Source organism: Apium graveolens, chromosome 5, assembly GCF_009905375.1.
Source record: "Apium graveolens cultivar Ventura chromosome 5, ASM990537v1, whole genome shotgun sequence".
In the NCBI taxonomy this organism is placed as follows: Eukaryota; Viridiplantae; Streptophyta; class Magnoliopsida; order Apiales; family Apiaceae; genus Apium; species Apium graveolens.
The window spans coordinates 215,695,501-215,712,922 of record NC_133651.1 but is presented as its reverse complement, the minus strand read 5'-3'; the positions used below and the strand labels follow the sequence as shown (position 1 = coordinate 215,712,922).

General features: G+C 36.1%; 2 protein-coding genes across 4 annotated transcripts; both read right to left on the bottom strand.

The window, feature by feature from the left end:
• Positions 1-6,909: 6,909 nt before the first annotated feature.
• LOC141724819 (WD repeat-containing protein 26 homolog) lies at positions 6,910-11,317 on the bottom strand. Of its 3 annotated transcripts, XM_074527100.1 has the most exons (6): positions 11,166-11,317; positions 10,171-10,516; positions 9,691-10,068; positions 9,195-9,296; positions 7,424-8,053; positions 6,910-7,282 (listed from the first exon to the last, which is right to left on the bottom strand). In XM_074527100.1, the coding sequence occupies exons 2-6, from the start codon at positions 10,474-10,476 to the stop codon at positions 7,064-7,066; spliced, it is 1,635 nt and encodes a 544-aa protein (XP_074383201.1). In that variant the 5' UTR covers positions 10,477-10,516; positions 11,166-11,317; the 3' UTR covers positions 6,910-7,063. The 3 variants fall into 3 exon arrangements, with proteins under 3 accessions (XP_074383201.1, XP_074383199.1, XP_074383200.1); XM_074527098.1 differs by having other exon boundaries at positions 9,691-10,516; XM_074527099.1 differs by having other exon boundaries at positions 9,691-10,516; positions 11,148-11,226.
• A 1,079-nt stretch (positions 11,318-12,396) lies between these two features.
• On the bottom strand, positions 12,397-16,470 carry LOC141724818 (lipoyl synthase, chloroplastic-like). Its single transcript, XM_074527097.1, has 7 exons — positions 15,932-16,470; positions 15,314-15,477; positions 14,581-14,671; positions 14,311-14,468; positions 13,996-14,167; positions 13,291-13,401; positions 12,397-12,858 (listed from the first exon to the last, which is right to left on the bottom strand). The coding sequence occupies exons 1-7, from the start codon at positions 16,310-16,312 to the stop codon at positions 12,772-12,774; spliced, it is 1,164 nt and encodes a 387-aa protein (XP_074383198.1). The 5' UTR covers positions 16,313-16,470; the 3' UTR covers positions 12,397-12,771.
• Positions 16,471-17,422: the final 952 nt, after the last annotated feature.

Below are 17,422 nucleotides of genomic sequence, written 5' to 3'. Positions count from 1 at the left end.
GTAACAGCAGACAGAGGCACATGGGTTGTCAGAGATAACTGAAATGTGGAAGCCTAATTTCAGGAACATCAGAAAAAGCAGCCGTTCTACTCTAGTACAAAGAGGCAATAGTCAACAAAGTACTTGAGTGATATGGAGAAGAAACAAGTGGAGAACTTATTTTATTATTGTATTTTTATCTTTGTCTTCACTTGTACACTTGGTGATATATAAACCAAGTAGCAGCTAGTAATTAGATGAGAATTTTTCCAGTGCTGTTTAGAAAAATCTTGAGAGAAAAATTATCTAGTTTGTACTAGGATGCAGCTGTGATCAACATCTTGAATCACAGATTTTCTGAAATACCATCTCTAGTGGAACAACAATCTACCAGAAAAGTTTTTAAGGTCTGTTGTGTTCTTTACATTAGTGCTTGAATATATATCTGTCTGTATTAGCTTAAAGCAATTCATACACTTGTTTATCTTGAACACAAAGCCTTCAAAACTGCTCAAAACTTGAAAAAGTTTTGAGATTTACATTCAACCCCCCTTCTGTAAATCTCATTATTAGTCCACTAGGAATAACAGGTATATGTGGGATGAACCGTATTTATTTAGACAGAGAGCTAACCAGATCATTAGGTGATGTATCCCATTCTGTGAGACGGAGGGGATATTACGAGACTGCCACTCCACAGTTTATGGTGGACATTATGGTGGTGAGAAGACGGCAGCTCGTATTCTGCAAGCAGGTTTTTTCTGGCCTACTTTGTTTAAGGATGCTCATCAGTTCGTTTTAAGGTGTGATCATTGCCAAAGAGTGGGAAATCTTACGAGGAAGGATGAGATGCCGTTAAATGTGATGCTTGAAGTCGAGGTCTTTGATGTTTGGGGAATCGATTTCATGGGGCCATTTGTCTCGTCCTGCAATAATCAGTACATCTTGCTGGCAGTCGATTATGTATCAAAATGGGTAGAAGTCAAGGCTCTACCGACGAATGATGCAAAGGTAGTGTTGAATTTTCTTCATAAGCAGATTTTCACAAGGTTTGGAACGCCACGATTAATCATAAGTAATGAGGGGTCGTATTTCTGCAACCGTAAGTTCACTTCTATGATGTAGCGCTACAATGTGAATCATCGTGTTGCTACTGCCTATCATCCGTAAACGAATGGTCAAGCGGAAGTGTCTAATAGAGAGATCAAGCGCATTCTAGAGAAAGTTGTTTGTCCGTCACGGAAGGATTGGTCTTTAAAGCTCGATGAAGCTGTTTGGGCTTACAGAACAGCATACAAGACTCCACTTGGGATGTCCCCGTTTCAACTTGTGTATGGTAAGGGATGTCATTTACCTGCGGAGCTTGAGCATAAAGCCTATTGGGCATTGAAGAAGTTGAACCTTGATCTAGATGCAGCTGGTAAAAAGGGAATGCTTCAGTTAAATGAACTTGATGAATTTCGACTCCAAGCGTACGAGAACAACAAAATGTACAAGGAAAAAATAAAAAGGTGGCACGACAGGAAGCTATATCCTAAGTCATTTGTGCCGGGGCAGCAAGTTCTTTTATTCAACTCTCGTCTCCGACTTTTTCCTGGAAAGTTGAAATCAAGGTGGTCTGGACCTTTTATTGTCAAAACTGTGTTTCCACATGGAGCGATGGAGATTTTTGAGAATGATCCGGACCAAGCATTCAAGGTTAATGGTCAACGTTTGAAGCATTACTATGGGGACATGGCAAACCGGGAAGTGTTTAGTGCCGTTTTATTGTCAACTTGAGTAAGGTACGCTACGTCAAGCTAATGACGAAAAAAAGCGCTTCTTGTGAGGCAACCCATGATTTGTTGTTATAGGCACCCTTAGAAGTTCGTAACCTATCCAAAACCACAAAAAAATCAGAAAAACAGGGCAAGAAAATTATTTTTCCAGAAGACCCCTGAGCGGTCCCGCTCAGCTTTGCTGAGCGACCGCTCAGGGCCCGACTGACAGAATTTATTTTAAGCCTTAGAAAAATAAAAAAAAAACCAGAAAACATAAAAATAAAAACACAGCCCCACTACCCACGAATTATCTTCCCATTACCCACGTTTTTAACCCTCAAAACCCATTCTTAATCAAATTTAAACCCTAATCTCTACCCTATATATACATACAGCTATTTCATATACTCCCCATACACTTTCAAACCTTAAACTCTCTCCCATATTCAAAAACACAAACCTTAAGCACTTTTTCTCAGTTTCAGTGGCACCCAAGAGATCCAGGACTATTAATAGCAGCAACATTGTTCCTACTGCTTATTCTTCAATGGGTACTGTTGTGAGGCCTCGTTTGTCTGATAGGGCTGCTGAGGAGGAGTATACTAGGCTTCTGGGTAAGCCGATTTTGAAGGAGAGGGGATTCTTACCATCGGGGAGGGATGGTGAGATGTTGCCAATGATTGCTGAGAAGGGTTGGATTGCTTTTTGTGAGTCACCAGAGGCAGTTCCGATGAGCGTGGTTCGCGAGTTCTATGCGAATGCGAAGGCTGAAAAGAATGGGTTTTCTGTTGTGCGGGGGATGACGGTGGATTATCACCCTGAGGCGATTCGCCGTTTGATTGGGCAGCGACAGAGGAAGCCCATGGAGGAGAATTGGAACGAGAAGGCTGCTGAAGATTTTGACTTGGATTTGATTTGTGCTACTCTCTGTAGGCCGGACACGGTTTGGACGTTCAAGACTGGGACTAACGAGTATCGTCATTTTCCGGTGATTGCGATGAATAGATATGCCCGTGCATGGAATGCCTTTATTTGTGCTAATATTCTGCCTACTTCACATGCACATGAGGTTACAGTTGAGCTAGCACAGTTATTATGAGGTATTTTGAATGAGGAGTACTATGTGGACCTTGGTGAGTTTATCTACCAAGGAATTCTGAAGTTTTTGAGGGGAGCAAAGCACATGAACATCCCTTATGCATCTACTGTTACAAAGATTTATCGAGCAGTGGGAGTTCAGTGGCCTTCTCACAAGCAGTTGCAGCTGCCGGCCGCTCCTATTGATTCCGGGACTCTGAATGCGATGCAGGAGTGGACTGGTGGAGAGCCTGAGGAGCATGGGTTGGGTTATCGTCTTCCAGGAGGGCGTCCAGCATGCGGTGCTACCATGGCGAGACCAGGGCATGACGAGGCAGGCTCTTCTAGAGCTCAGGAGGGTGTTGGGATGGCAGATGCCCAGTATAGGAGGCTGTCGAGGAGGATGGATGCTATGTACGAGACGCAGAGCAGGTTTGCTCAGGAGCTCACCCTTGCGCTTGGGACTACTTTTAGAGGCCTTGGAGCTGACATCCAGTGGCCAGTTTTTGGTGAAGACTCTGCGTATCCACCTCCTGATACTCCAGCCTCTGAGGGTGATGATGATGATGATCTCTCCGAGTAGGTATACCCTGCGTTCCTTTCTACTACCTTCACTGGGGACAGTGACGATTTTAAATTTGGGGGTGGTAGTTAATGAATATTTTATGTGTGTGTTATATAGTTGCATATTCATGATAATTTAGTTCATATAATTGCATATTTTTGTCATATAGTTTTTTTTTATTTTATAGCTTTATTTATCATGTCATGTAGCTCATGCATATACCATGATCCCTTTTGCGTTGCTTTACCAATTGATTTGTGATGTTGATGCAAGTGTAGTGATATCGTTAAAGTGATGTTGAGTCTTGTAGGTCGACGTGCATGCTAGAAACACTTGTAATTTCACTAAGTCTTAGAGAATGCTTAAGGACTAGATTGTTGTCATGGTTTGATGGTTTTCAAGGTTAATCTATTGATTATACTTAGAATTTATAATAGGTTCTTAGTGATAAAAGGCATGAAAAGAAAAAATTGGAGTGAAAAATTGGAATTCATTGCTAATTGTGGCTAGGCGTCAATTGGCTAGTAGCCGGCTCGTATTTTTATGCGAGTAGTCTAGGGTTGAGCAAGATGGAGCGAAACGCACTTGCTCGGAAATTTTGAAAAAAAATATAGAAAGAAAAAAAACGAAAAAAAAAGAAAAAAAAAAGAAAAAAAAAGAAGAAAAGAAAAAAATAGAGAGTTAATGCATAATTGATCACGAGTGGGCTCTTTGGTATTCGAGTTATTAAGTTCTTTGGGGACTTTGTGCCTAGTGACCTAAGGCTTTTATAGTCTGGGATCCGCTAACCTAACGCTCGCTACATGGATGCCATTGCATAAGTCTTTTGTGGACCTCACTCATTGCATGGTCAAATAAGCATTTGTTTGTTGTGTTAAATAAAAAGCATGATTCCTTAATAAGCTCCAGTAATCTTGAAGTGTTATAAGTCATTTTGTGCCTAGAATTTTATTCTTCGTATAATCATGTGATTACCTTGAGGATAGTCGAGTTATGATAATTGATCTAGTTTCGAAGCATATCTGTTAAGCATCCCACACCACGTTTCCGACTGTATGTTAGTTTGCATGATTTGATTGATCTTTATTCGCCTATTTGCATTTGTTGAGATGTCGTAAGTTGGTTGGTTTGGTCGTAGTAAGGGGGATCGCTGCATTTCATATAGATTGCATTCATGCATGTTTTTGTTTTGTTTTTGAGTCTGTGACGCTTGAGGACAAACATCGATTTAAGTTTGGGGGTGTGATAAGTGGCATTTTATACCACTTAGAACGTCTTATAATAGCTTAAATTGGTGTCTTGAAATCAAGTATTTTGTGTATTTGATGCGTTTTTCTAGTGTTTGTGCATTTCAGGGTATTACTTGCATTTGTGGAGAGATTTCATCAAGAATAAGTCTTGGTATGTGTTTGGCATTGCGCGTGGGAAGATAGGAGCTAGAGATGCATAAAAAGCCCGGGCCCGAAAATCTGGCCCGGCCCGATCCGGTCAAAGCTCGGTCAAGTCCGGCCCGATCAAAGCCCGGCCCGGTCCCGACCCGGGCTTGGGCCTCGATGGGCCCTATATTTTTAGGCAAAGCCCGACCCGGCCCGGTTAAAAGCCCGAAAAAGCCCGGTTATAATCTGATTATTTTAATTTTCTAATATATTTATAAATTCACATTTACTATAAGTATAAATAATACTTTAAACACACACACACACACACATATATATATATATATATACATATTTGTGAATAATAATATTATTTATATACTTCGTTGCATAAATAATGAAAGAAGATATAATAAGTACACTATATATATTTGGATATCATTGTTATCATAACAATGATAAAACATATTATTCTATAAACATGTTTATTTTTTGCCGAACTGAAATATTTTCAACGAAGTAATGTTTTCATAAAATATTCCAAGTAAACTAATACATTTTTACGATGATCTAGTTGCTAACATATGTATTCTTCGGAATCTCTAATAATACTCGATCCGATTTAAATTAGAAAAAAGCCCGGCCCGATCCGATCCGGCCCAAAAAAAAGCCCAGTTAGGCCCGTCTCGAGGGCCCAAACGGGCTCTGACATTTTCGGAAAGCCCGACCCGACCCGGTCAAAGTCAAAGCCCGAAAAGCCCGGCCCGGTCAAAGCCCGGCCCGCTGGGCCTTTTGTGCATCTCTAATAGGAGCAGAATGTAGCAAATAACGGGAGCAAAAACAGAGTTTTTTCTAGAAGGGGTCTGAGCGGCCGCTCAGGGACGGAAAGTTAAAATAATTATTTTAGACTCCTAACTCTGTTGAGCTTCCAACTTTTGAGATAACTGGGTTTTGTGGGACTCCTATATAAGTAGTTTTCAGAGACGTTTCACGTGTGTTGAATCGTAGTATTAATCAAGGAGCAAGGAGATAAGGAAGAAGACCGTTTTAGCACATCGCAACGAAGAGGAAGCATATTTTCTTGTGATTCTTTATTTCGTTGTAACGTTGGATGCTAGTTTTCTTTGCTTTGAACTTATTTACTCTTGTGACGTACTCTGGTTTAATATAAGTAGTTTTAGTTATTATTCTCGTGTGTTATTATCATGTTTTCATATGAACCCATGGTGACGATGAGTTCAATCATGGGCTAATCGTGATCATGGGGTTATAACAGATTTACTATGGAATTCTTTAGTTAGTTGTTTAATACCTTAGTGTGTGATGATTGTATGATATCTAGTATTGGTTGTGCTTATTCGTCTTATGTGCGTCGCGAACATATAAGATAGAGTGTTAATCTCTTGTGAAGCGACGGTGAATCTTGAGGTTTAGAACTTGCCATGCTAGCATAGGTTCATGTATGTGTATGCATGATTAGTGGGTATCTCTAACCGTTTTAATTACCCTGTGTAATCATAAGGAATAATTTGTGCTTAAATCGTTATGTTGTCAAATTCTGTAGACATATAGGGTCTCAACATAATTGATGCCTATTCAACTTCTATCTTAATTGTGCTTAATTGTGGATGCTTGGTAGAATGGTATTAGTACAATGAAAGTTGGCTTTTATCAGTTTCGTGTTGTTCGATTAATATCATCACCATTACATGCTAAGGGTAATAACAATAATTATTGAAGGAAGTAGTAATGAAGTTGTGATCTCATGTGTGTTTTAATATTGTTAATTCAAGTGTTAATTAAGTGCTTAATTCTCGTAGTTAATTGTAGTTAATCAAATCTAAGTGTTATTGTCTTAACATTGAAAAGTAATTATACATTGGTGAGTGAGTGTTAATTGAACATAATTAGTCTGAGTCTCTGTGGGAACGAACTAGAAAGTATTCTATATTACTTGCGAACGCGTATACTTGCGTCTATTATTAGGGCGTGTTTTCGCCATAACAATGTGTGTGCGAGAGCGCATGCGTGCGTGTCTGTGTTCAGTAATCGAAGGAAAATGATTCCAAGATGAGCACAAAACACATATATGCAACAGCTCTTTACTGATGCAAGTAGTTAGTACTAGTAGGATTGTAGATTAGCTACAATGTTTTATGCAATACAGGAGGCCATATACCTGATCATTAATGTGAAAGCTCATACAATGTCATTTAGAGAAAGTAACAAGTTTTTATTTGTACAAATGAGATGTTGGGAAGATAGAAGCTTTAAAATGAGAGAAACTAAAGTTATGAAGAACCATATCATGTTCTCCCATTGGGTTGATGGCGAATTTTCCCGTTGTAAAGATTAGTACCTTTGCACTTCAGATTACTAATACCCCATATTCGGATTGTACAATCATCACTGGCAGAGGCCAACATGTGAGGGTTAGTAGGATGCCAACTGACACAATTGACTGTTCCAGAATGACCTGGAAGCTTTGCCAGGAGCTCTCTTGTGCCTCTGTGCCAAATATACACCTGAAAAGAAAGTTCTAGTGAAAACCTTCTTCCTTGTGAAATATGTTTAAACAATTTCCCTTATAACTAGGTTAAAATGACAATCAAATACTCATAAGCATAGTAAAAAACATGAGATGTAGCTACATGAAATAAATTCACCTGAGAATCCTCACTCCCACTGGCAACAAATGCTTGTTCAAATCCTCCGAAACAAGATCTCACAAGGAATCTGGAACGTTTATGACCTTTGAACTTGGATACCATCTTCGGATCTCCAGCTATGCACCAGAGATGGATTTCTTGGTTCACAATATTAACAAGCAAGAACTTGTTGTCTTTCGATAGTGAGAATGACGTAATTATTTGTTCTTCTTCAATCATTCTCTCACATCTTAATTCCCTGTTAAACAGGAGTAATGTATTGCCTCCACGAATACTTATAATTATCTTTCCGTCGCTTGATACTGACATGTCTGATATAGTCTCAGTGCGCTGACCTTTCCAACACTCGACCATATGTCCATCCAAATCCCACAAGCAAATGGTCTTGTCAGACATACCGGAGATAATCCCATCACCATCAGCCAACCATCCACACGATATTAGGCCAACACCAGCCTTTTCATAGACATGAAGACATTCACCAGAACTAACATCCCAGCGTCTTACAGCCTCATCCGCTCCACATGTTAAGAGTTGAGAGTCGTCAGGTCTCCATGAAATAATTGAAACTGCCCCTTGATGGCCTGATAAAATATGCTTCAAAATCAGTTGGCCGTCCTCTTTGACCTGAAAAGTACTAGCTCAGTATTATGGGAAGGAAAATAAGTGATGCAACAAGAAATCAAGTTAATCACTACACCTTTTGATAATTGCTCACAGCATGAGCAATTTTAAATTGCCATGATGAGGAATAGGCTCTAAAGTGTGTTGGGGTAAGGAAAATTAATAATATCAAAAGGTTTAATAATAAAGAGATTCGGAAGCTATTTATATAAAAAATAATTGTACTAAAGAATTATGTTTTACTGAACTTTCACACATTCAAGTACTTGCTATTAGTACCTACTTATTTTATAAGAAAAAAGCTCCAATGATACGAATATATATATTTATATATATATATATATATAATTTAAAAAAAAAAAAACAATTGTCACATGCTATGCTCATGCTTATTAAAAAAGGTTAAGGGGCAGCAAATAAATAAGTTCAAAGCATTATGAGTCAATAAATAAAATAGTCGCAAAATTCTTGGCATTGGTTGTGGTACTGGCAAGTAAGACAATTTATCCGATGTTCCCAAACAGTGACCCTAGGTGAAAGTTAACTGTTGACAATGAGGAAGACGATTTTTCAAATTCTCTCTCATATTCCTAGATTCATTCTGTTCCTCTATATTTGTTTTCACTAATCCATAATATCTCTCCTTTCATGCCCTCCATTGAACATGAATAATACAACTTTCTTATTCGACAGATCTTACCTGACAATGTCCTTCACAAACAACTCATAAACATACCAAACCAAATTAAAAGGCCTGTCTAAAGCATTCTTTACACTGAGTTACAGCATCTCCTTAAAGGTTTAAAAAGTGCACTGCTACCTTCTAAACATTTTAGCACCAAAACGCTATATCCACGATGAAACATAGATTCTTAAATGCATTTTCTAAATGATAGGATCTGAAAGTATGTGAACATATATCTGCCTTCATCCAGAGATGTGCATAGACACTCACACACTATGAATGCTATACCCACGATTTAATCTTTAGTTAGCAGAATGTTAGGCTTTCAAGTCTGTGACTGTAATTACGAAACTTAAAATATATATCTACCTGCACTCTGGAGATGCGCACACACATGTACAAGAAATTATGAAACGGATCCTTAACAAAAACCAAAAAAAGCTATACTGCAATTAGTACCTCCCATACAACAGCAGTTTGATCTTTGGAGGAAGATGCCAAATAATTGCCATTATGAGAAAATTGCAGAAACCACACTTCATCCTTGTGTTCTTGCAATATCTGATCCAATAATAAAATAAACAAACCAAACTAGGAACTTAAACTATTGTAATATGTGTGTGTCTGTGTATAACATACAAGGTCAGTACACTGCAAGGATAAAATTTACTAAAACTGACAGAGAAATAAAACTAAAATGATGTATACTAAATTATAAACAGAATCTTTAGTTGATGAAATTACAACACTTAGCTAATAAACTGCAGCCCATCTGTAATGTAAGGCATCTTTGCAGGATAAATCTGACTTGGTGATAACAATAGTATTATCAACGTATTTTGCGTACTAAACATAGCAAAAATGTCATTTGACTGATTAATAGAAGGAACGTAGAGACCAGACACCGCACTGAAGCAAAAATAACACACCAAAACTATAAAACCACATTTCCAACCTGTAACGTCTCGGAAGGAATGTGATCTTTTCCGCACTGATGATCGGAATACAATGACAGATCATGGTTCAGAGTATTGTGAAACAAACAAGCATCTCTTTGCACATCAAGAGCTTGTTCAACTAAATGCTCTAACCTTCTTTCAGGAATCATGGCTGCAGGAAGCAAGTTCTGCAAGTTCTCTAAACATTTTGCTCTTGAGATTGCAATAGCAGTGTCTTGATCAGAAAGTCCAAGGGCTAAAAACTGGGAAGGGTTTATAATATAGGCTGAAAGATCATGAATTCGGCCACTATTGATAGAAAGAGGAACAATATCATTTCTCAAAGTAAGTAAAGCGTCCATGAATTTTCCTTCCCTCAAATGATCCAAGAACTTCTGTTCCAATATAAAAAAAAATGCTGATTTAAGAGTGACTTCATCTGTAGGACCAATAATATGCAATGTGGCAAGACATTGATCCCATTTCCCGTCCACTACCTGCTGCATAAACAAGGTTGCTGCTGATGAATGCAACGGTATGCCTGATTCATCTTCTAGAATGGTTGCAGTCTTAGAATAACCAAGAGAACAGAGTGCCCTATTAATGATCTTCACAAATTCATGTTTTCTAATAATTCCTTTCAGGCCAACTGTTTCATTCTCTCTTTGCGAGGAAAGTGGCATTGCCATTGAGTCCCTTGAAGAGCTTGATTCTGCCAATTTATGAAGCGTGTCCTCCTTTGTAACAACTGGCGGACCTTTTAAACGCTTCAAAGGTGGTTCAAAATCATCGATTACTCCCATGAAATGTACGACTTAGCCCTTGTATGTTCAGAACACAAGCCTGACAATGAAATGTATGTACGATTATCAAAACAAAAAAGATGGCACTAAAACCGTTAATAAAAAGTGCAAACATGCTAGCGAAATCTCTTAAGTTGATACAATAACAGCAAATCAAACCTCCACAACAATATTAAAAAAAAATGAAAAAAAATAAAAACTCGTAGAGGGTCTGGGGGGTAAAATGTACGTAGGCTACAGTCGTTTATCTACTCCTAAAGTAGATACTAGAGATGTTACTTGCTTCAGTAAAGACCCCACATCATGATTTACAAATGATGAAACTACTAAATCAAAATCCCCAAGGTAGCACATAATCATTTACAAAGAAATGCTAAACACAGCACTCTATTTTACAAAGAATGATGCAAGACAAAACATGACAAAAACAAGGACTGATTGAAATTCCAACAACTACAACTAAAACTAAAGTTTAAGCACTCCAAACAGATCCTAAACAACAAAACCCCAATAAAACATAATCAAAGCAAAACCCATTTGTAACATCATCATCACAAACACATCAGCATAAATCATGTTAGATGATCAAGATTAATTATAAGAACTCAACATTAATGAATAAGAGATAGAGACAGTGTTTGTGTATCTGAAAAAAGGCAAACAGGACATACTATTACACAGAGACTTACAAGAAGAGAGATGGAGAGAAAACACAAAACCCACAAAAAGTGCCCAAAGTAATGTACTAGTGCTCTAAAATTATGGCCTATCTTTACTGTAATAATCTTACATATCTTACAAACACGTTAAAATACATACAATAGTACATGTTTCCACATTATTATTTCCAGTTTTTTTTCTGTTTTATATATTTTGCTCCAGGCCTTGTTAATCAAGTTTTCATTTTACATTTCCAAATTGAGGTTGCATTTTACGTGTTATATTGTCCAAGTAGCATTAATTTTCAAAATAGAAAATGATGATTAGTTTATATTTTTTTTTGATATTAATTACAATTATACGGTCAAATCTCGTCAAATAAATAATTTTCGGTCTGGACATAATTGACGTAATGAATTTTAAATATTGAATATTGATATATAAATTAAAATCACATGTCCATAAAACTTAAAAATTGGCAAGTTTTAACTGCAACAAGATTTTTTGTCATTCCTAGATTTACATGTAGACTTTTGCCTCATGTAAGATTAGTAACACTTAAATGATGAGTTATATATGATTCTTAGAGCAAGTCCCATCCAACGCAAGTGGTCATTTCTATAATTTGAAATTAAATGTCAAAAATTCAACTTCAAGGCAGTTCTATACTTGGATACAAATATGCATATATACATACTTGGTTCTAAATTTAAAACTATTTATGCATCTAGCCACATCATCAAACTACTATAAATAAGTTGAATATTTTTTAAATGAAACTTAGGATAAAGTGACAAAATTTAGATAAATTAGAAAATATTTGATTTCAAAATGCATCTATCATCGGAATTGAAGTTTTATTTTAGTATCAAAAAACACTTTTTAATGTCAAATTATAACAATAACTATAGTTATTTTACATCTTGAACTGGACTTCCTCTTACAAGGTAAGGAATTGATAACACAATTTCAAATCTTGAGAAACTGTTTTCTGATTGTTTGGTTTTAAAGAGTAGTTACCTGCACGCACACATGTACGTGCAGAGCATGTGTCAAAAGAAGAAAGACAAATGTATATTTGATTTGATCCCAAAAAGCTTAGGTGAAAAAGAATGGACTTGCTTAAGAGTGAAGCAGGCCAATGAAATTGCATATGGGCTTGTCTCTCTTGTCTATTTATACCAATTCTTGTGAACAAATTTGTAGTGTAAATTTTACTACATTTGCCGTCAAACAGACAACACATGAGACAACAAAGCAGGAAAATAACAATCTATCCTGTGCTGTTCAATTTGCCATGTACATACCTTGTTGTACTAGTTACAATACATTTGCATACAACACTTTTGTGATGTACATACCATTTGTAGGTAAGAAGCTACAAAAAGAATTACCAATCAACAAAAATTACGAATCAACAAAAATTTAGACAACATTTTAAAAAAAACACGATGATGACAATGATAATAAAGAATATAGGAGATTATCAAGTTGTAGGGCGACTTCAGAACAAAATTGCACTGACAGCAACCATTATGGCTCCCAGTCTGTAGTATGTAGCCTTTTATAGCCATCAGATTTGGTATTAATCATTATATGATAATGATATATGTAATATGTGTATTTATACCAGTATTAAGATTTTTGTGCCACATTTCTTCGGCTACTCTCTTTAACCATGGTTTTAACGAAGAGCTCCCCCGCTCTGTATGAAGATCGAACCTGAAGAGTTGATGTGTTAGCAACACTCACAGAACAAATACTATATACAACTCATGTTACAACAATAAAGAGGGTCACTCTAGAAACCTTTTTGCAAAGAAGTTATTTCTGTCATTCTCTGATTTGCCCACCTTAACTTAAAAGCATCTCGGTGAGATAAACCAAAATAATACTCTTATTCTAGATGCCAAATTGAAAAGTACACTAATTTGTGGAATCTTTGTTTTACATAAATTGAATAAGGTTGCCAAATTTTGTTCCCCTGTTCACTTTACAGCTGAACGATATCCGTCGATCAAAGTACCAATTCTTCCAAGATGTCAATTTCAGTTTTAACTATATCATGACACATCATCTCTTCCAAACTATGCAATATCAACTATATGCCTTCCAGTAAACAATAATAAATGAAAATTTTGTTTAGGTACGCACCAGGGGTCCGCTGGCTACATAGCGGAAACCAATGGATTCTCCATACTCTTTCCAGAAGGAAAATTTCTCTGGTGAAATGTACTCTTTAACAGTGAGATGCAATGGAGTTGGCTGCACCAATAAAACAACCACAAATTAGTATGTAGAACTAATAGTTCTCCCTTTTAGATGCCTGAGCACTTCATAAACTTCATTTAACAGAATTCACCAGCAGTCACTTCATTCCCAAGGCTAGAGTGTCAAATTTTACTTGAATCATTTGTAGATAAATTGGTTTGAAGTCAAAGCTCTAAATATTGGTTCCTAATAACCGTTAACATACTTCAACACTGATCATGATATATAATATCATTGTTTCAAGGTATGATCGGAGATTTAACAACCACAATAACATCAATTGTGCGTTGAAACGTTATAGGTAGTAGTAAGAGAGTTAACAGATCAATATTTATATGATGATATATTTGATCAAGGATGACACAAAATATCCTCTCTTTTTTTGCTAAATACTAAATATTCACTTTAATGAGAATAACCAATATTAAGGGCCTATGACTGCTTACTCGTATTTTCATCAGGAGAAAACTTTTCTAGAAACCTATGCTAAGCAGATTATGTTATGTCTCAAAAGACAAACATGATTAGATGGCTAGAACCTCTCGGACGATAACGGCAAGGTGCCAAAAAAATTGCATATCGACTCACTTGTAAATACTGTCCAAGAGTCAAAATATCGACGTCTATAGCTCTTAAGTCAGCCATAGCTTCCTTAAGCTCATCGTCAGATTCTCCAAGTCCCAGCATTATAGAGGTTTTCGTTATCATACCCTCCTTGTCAGCTTTTGCATGTTTGAGAACGGATAAGCTCTGTTCATACCTAGCATTTGTACAAGCCAACAACCAATTAGGGGATAAATACAATGAGATATGAACTGCGAGTGCAGTGGTGCAAAATTGTTTCATATTTTACGCGTCTGCCATCTTTGCTTTGAACTACACAAGATAAAAGCTACAACACACCCTGCCCGTGGATCTCTAACAATTCGCTGGAGTCGTTTAACAGTCTCAACATTATGAGCAAAAACATCTAGTCCTGAGTGTACCAACGTTGATACAGCAGTCAAGTCACCTCGGAAATCAGAAGTTAAACATTCCACCATGATATCATGCTTCATTGTCTGCCAAAAGATCAAACGACCACATATAAAACTTCTTCTTATACAGCCTTGTTAAATAAATTCAGTTACACAGAAATCCATATATATAATTACCAATAGGAAAAAACCATACCTTTAAAGCTTTAACAGTTTCAGCAAAATGACCACTCCCACCATCAGGTATGTCATCTCGATCAACACTAGTAAGTACAATATAATCCACACTGCCAAAAGCGTTCTTTAACAAAGTTAGTTATGTATAAGCCAAGATATGAAGAACTTAATATCAGGTATTAAACTTCAAGGTGTTTAAATAATTTTTTTCCCAATAATATACATTGCATGGACTTATTTGGTGTTAGTATGTAGTAGAAAGCACATTAGATATTAGAGAGAAGCATAACGGAGAAGTGGTGAAGGGAGCAGGTTTGTTGCAGGATCATATTTGGAAGATTCTCTTGATTTTGGGTAATATTTTGTTTAATTTCCTCAGCATATATTATTAAGTTAGTTAGGTTTTTATTAATCCTCTGATCAATAATGCCCCTTGATTCAGCAATAAAAAGATATAGTCATTCTAAGTATCTGGCTCTCCTATCACCACATTCCAGATTATTTTATTTTTATTGTTAAGTGCACATTTCAAAATATTAACTTAGTACCCGGTGCTTTTTCTGTTAAAACAAGGAACTCATAGTTGTTTCATTACAGTTGAGGTTTCCATCTGACTGGGGAAATAAACCTTTTATCACATATGATAGTGGAAACTTAATAAATAAGTGCAGCTTGCCAAGTAAAATTACTAAATACACATTTTGAGCGTGTTCGCGCTTATATAAATATGTGCAATAGTAGTAACGACATACCCCCAACTAGCAATAGCATGTGCAGTGTTCTGTGGTTCCATAGGATCTGGTGGTGCAGGGTTTCTACTAGTCTTCACAGCACAAAATCTACACCCACGGGTACAAGTATCCCCAAGAAGCATAATTGTAGCTGTCGATATACCATCCCCACCACCATTCCAGCACTGCTCAAAAATCATTTCTTAATCAATTCACAGTTTAAATCATTAATTTATCAATTTATAGTATCTCATTTGTAATCCTCCAAAAACCAAAATCAATTCAACAGCACAAAAACATACAAAGCTAAAGGATAAGAGCGTCAACATATAAATGCAGTAAAATATGAACAAAAATCTGTCTGCACGTATAATCGTGCCAGGAGAGGCAATGCATGACACAATCAAAAGGATCAGAAGCTGATTACACCACTAAAAGTCGGATAATAACAATGCACTCCCCAATCAACCCGAGTAACACCAAAATTAACTTGTTTCCTAAACTTCAATTTCTTCAACCTCACACATTCATTTATATCAAATTTCAGTCAATTCTAAAGCTACAAATACATTTAACAACGCGATCACAACCCGAAGCCCAAAATTGCCAATGCAACTAAAAAACAATATTTACGCATACCTCTCCAACATTGGGGCATTGTGCTTCCTGGCAAACAGTATTAAGATTAAGCCTAGACAACGTCTCTTTAACCTCTTCATATTTCTCGCCTTGAGGGGCTTTCTGTCGAAGCCATTCGGGTTTCTTGACACTCAAATCTCTCCCAGTAAAAGGACCCATCACACTAGGCGAAGTATTCAAAGAAGATGATGTTAAGGAACTTGAAAAGTTATCATTTTGAGCAACTGGGTTGCTTAATTCAGCTGCATTAGGCCTGTTTTGTGAGGCTGAAGCTGAAAAATTGTATTTGATTGGGGATATTTTTGGAAAGGGTGTGTGGAAAAAAGATGAGTTTGGAGGAGTTGAGAGTGGCGGGGTTTGTATTAAGTGGTGTTGGATCATCTTGGTGGTGTTTGTTGTGAAGATTAGATGGAGAGGTGATTGATTAGAGAGGTGCAAATGGAAATTTTAATGGCGGAGTTGGAGTTGTAAATTGCAAGGAGTTCGGGTATCTCCGCCTTTGTGAATTGTTTGGTTTGGTTTATTTACAAGATGCAAAATTAGACGAAAACGACACAAAATTACCCGCTTTTAGAGGTCACTAAATACTTTTTGCCCGCGTTACGCGTGCTCAAAATTTCTTCAATTTTAAATTTTTTTTCTCGAAATTTGTAATTTTTATAATATTAACCGTTATCTTCTAGTTTTATTTGATTTATTTATTACAGTTATTTAGGTTCCGTTTATTTTGAAATATAAAATTGATATTATAGTTTAACGTTAAATCTCAGTATTTTATTTTAGTTTTTTTTCTCTCACATTTTAACCAATTAAAAGTCTCTTAACTCATATTTTAACATTTCTTTTTTACATTTTTAGTAGTCAATATTTTAATAATTTATACAACAAAACTGAGTAAATATTTTTTTAAATTAAATACATTTTAAAAAAATCCAGTAAATATTTTTTTTGTCCGCTAACACAAAAATTCGTCCACAACTCATATAATTTTAACTATATTATAAAAAATTCCAAAGTCTTACTTAAGAAAATGCTAAAGTCTTAACTTTTAAAGTTGTAAAAATTTACGTATTATATTCAAAAATGATGTAATATATTATAATTATAAAATTAGTAATCACTATTTTTTTCTCCGCTAACACAACATTCCGTCCACAACTCATATAACTTAAAATTTATTCTAAGAATTATGCAAAATTCAAATATTTACAACATATCTCATTTGATTTATTACGTAATTAAATTAAATTAGTTTTAAATTATTTAGTAATACAATAAAAAAAATTATTCATTCATAGAAAGGATATTTTTTTTCCCGCAAACACTTAAATTCGTCCACAGCTCATATAATTTTCATTGTATTCTAAAAAATGTCAGAGTCTTGCTTATAAAAAATGCCAAAGGCTTATTTTTTTTTAATTTTCATAAATTAAGTAATATATTTGTTAGTCCCTTAACGATATAGCAAAAATTACAGAAGGGGGGTTGAAT

What these genes read in the sequence shown, in the direction of transcription:
- LOC141724819 (XM_074527098.1), bottom strand. Translation starts at nt 10,476, where the DNA reads ATGGGAGTAATCGATGATTTTGAACCACCTTTGAAGCGTTTAAAAGGT. An exon ending in TTCCTTCCGAGACGTTACAG is followed by an intron (nt 9,297 to 9,690) that starts GTTGGAAATGTG and finishes TTATTGGATCAG; the next exon opens with ATATTGCAAGAACACAAGGA. An exon ending in AAACTGCTGTTGTATGGGAG is followed by an intron (nt 8,054 to 9,194) that starts GTACTAATTGCA and finishes AGTACTTTTCAG; the next exon opens with GTCAAAGAGGACGGCCAACT.
- LOC141724818 (XM_074527097.1), bottom strand. Translation starts at nt 16,312, where the DNA reads ATGATCCAACACCACTTAATACAAACCCCGCCACTCTCAACTCCTCCA. An exon ending in GTTAGAGATCCACGGGCAGG is followed by an intron (nt 14,168 to 14,310) that starts GTGTGTTGTAGC and finishes TACAAATGCTAG; the next exon opens with GTATGAACAGAGCTTATCCG. An exon ending in CTCTTGGACAGTATTTACAA is followed by an intron (nt 13,402 to 13,995) that starts GTGAGTCGATAT and finishes TTATTGGTGCAG; the next exon opens with CCAACTCCATTGCATCTCAC.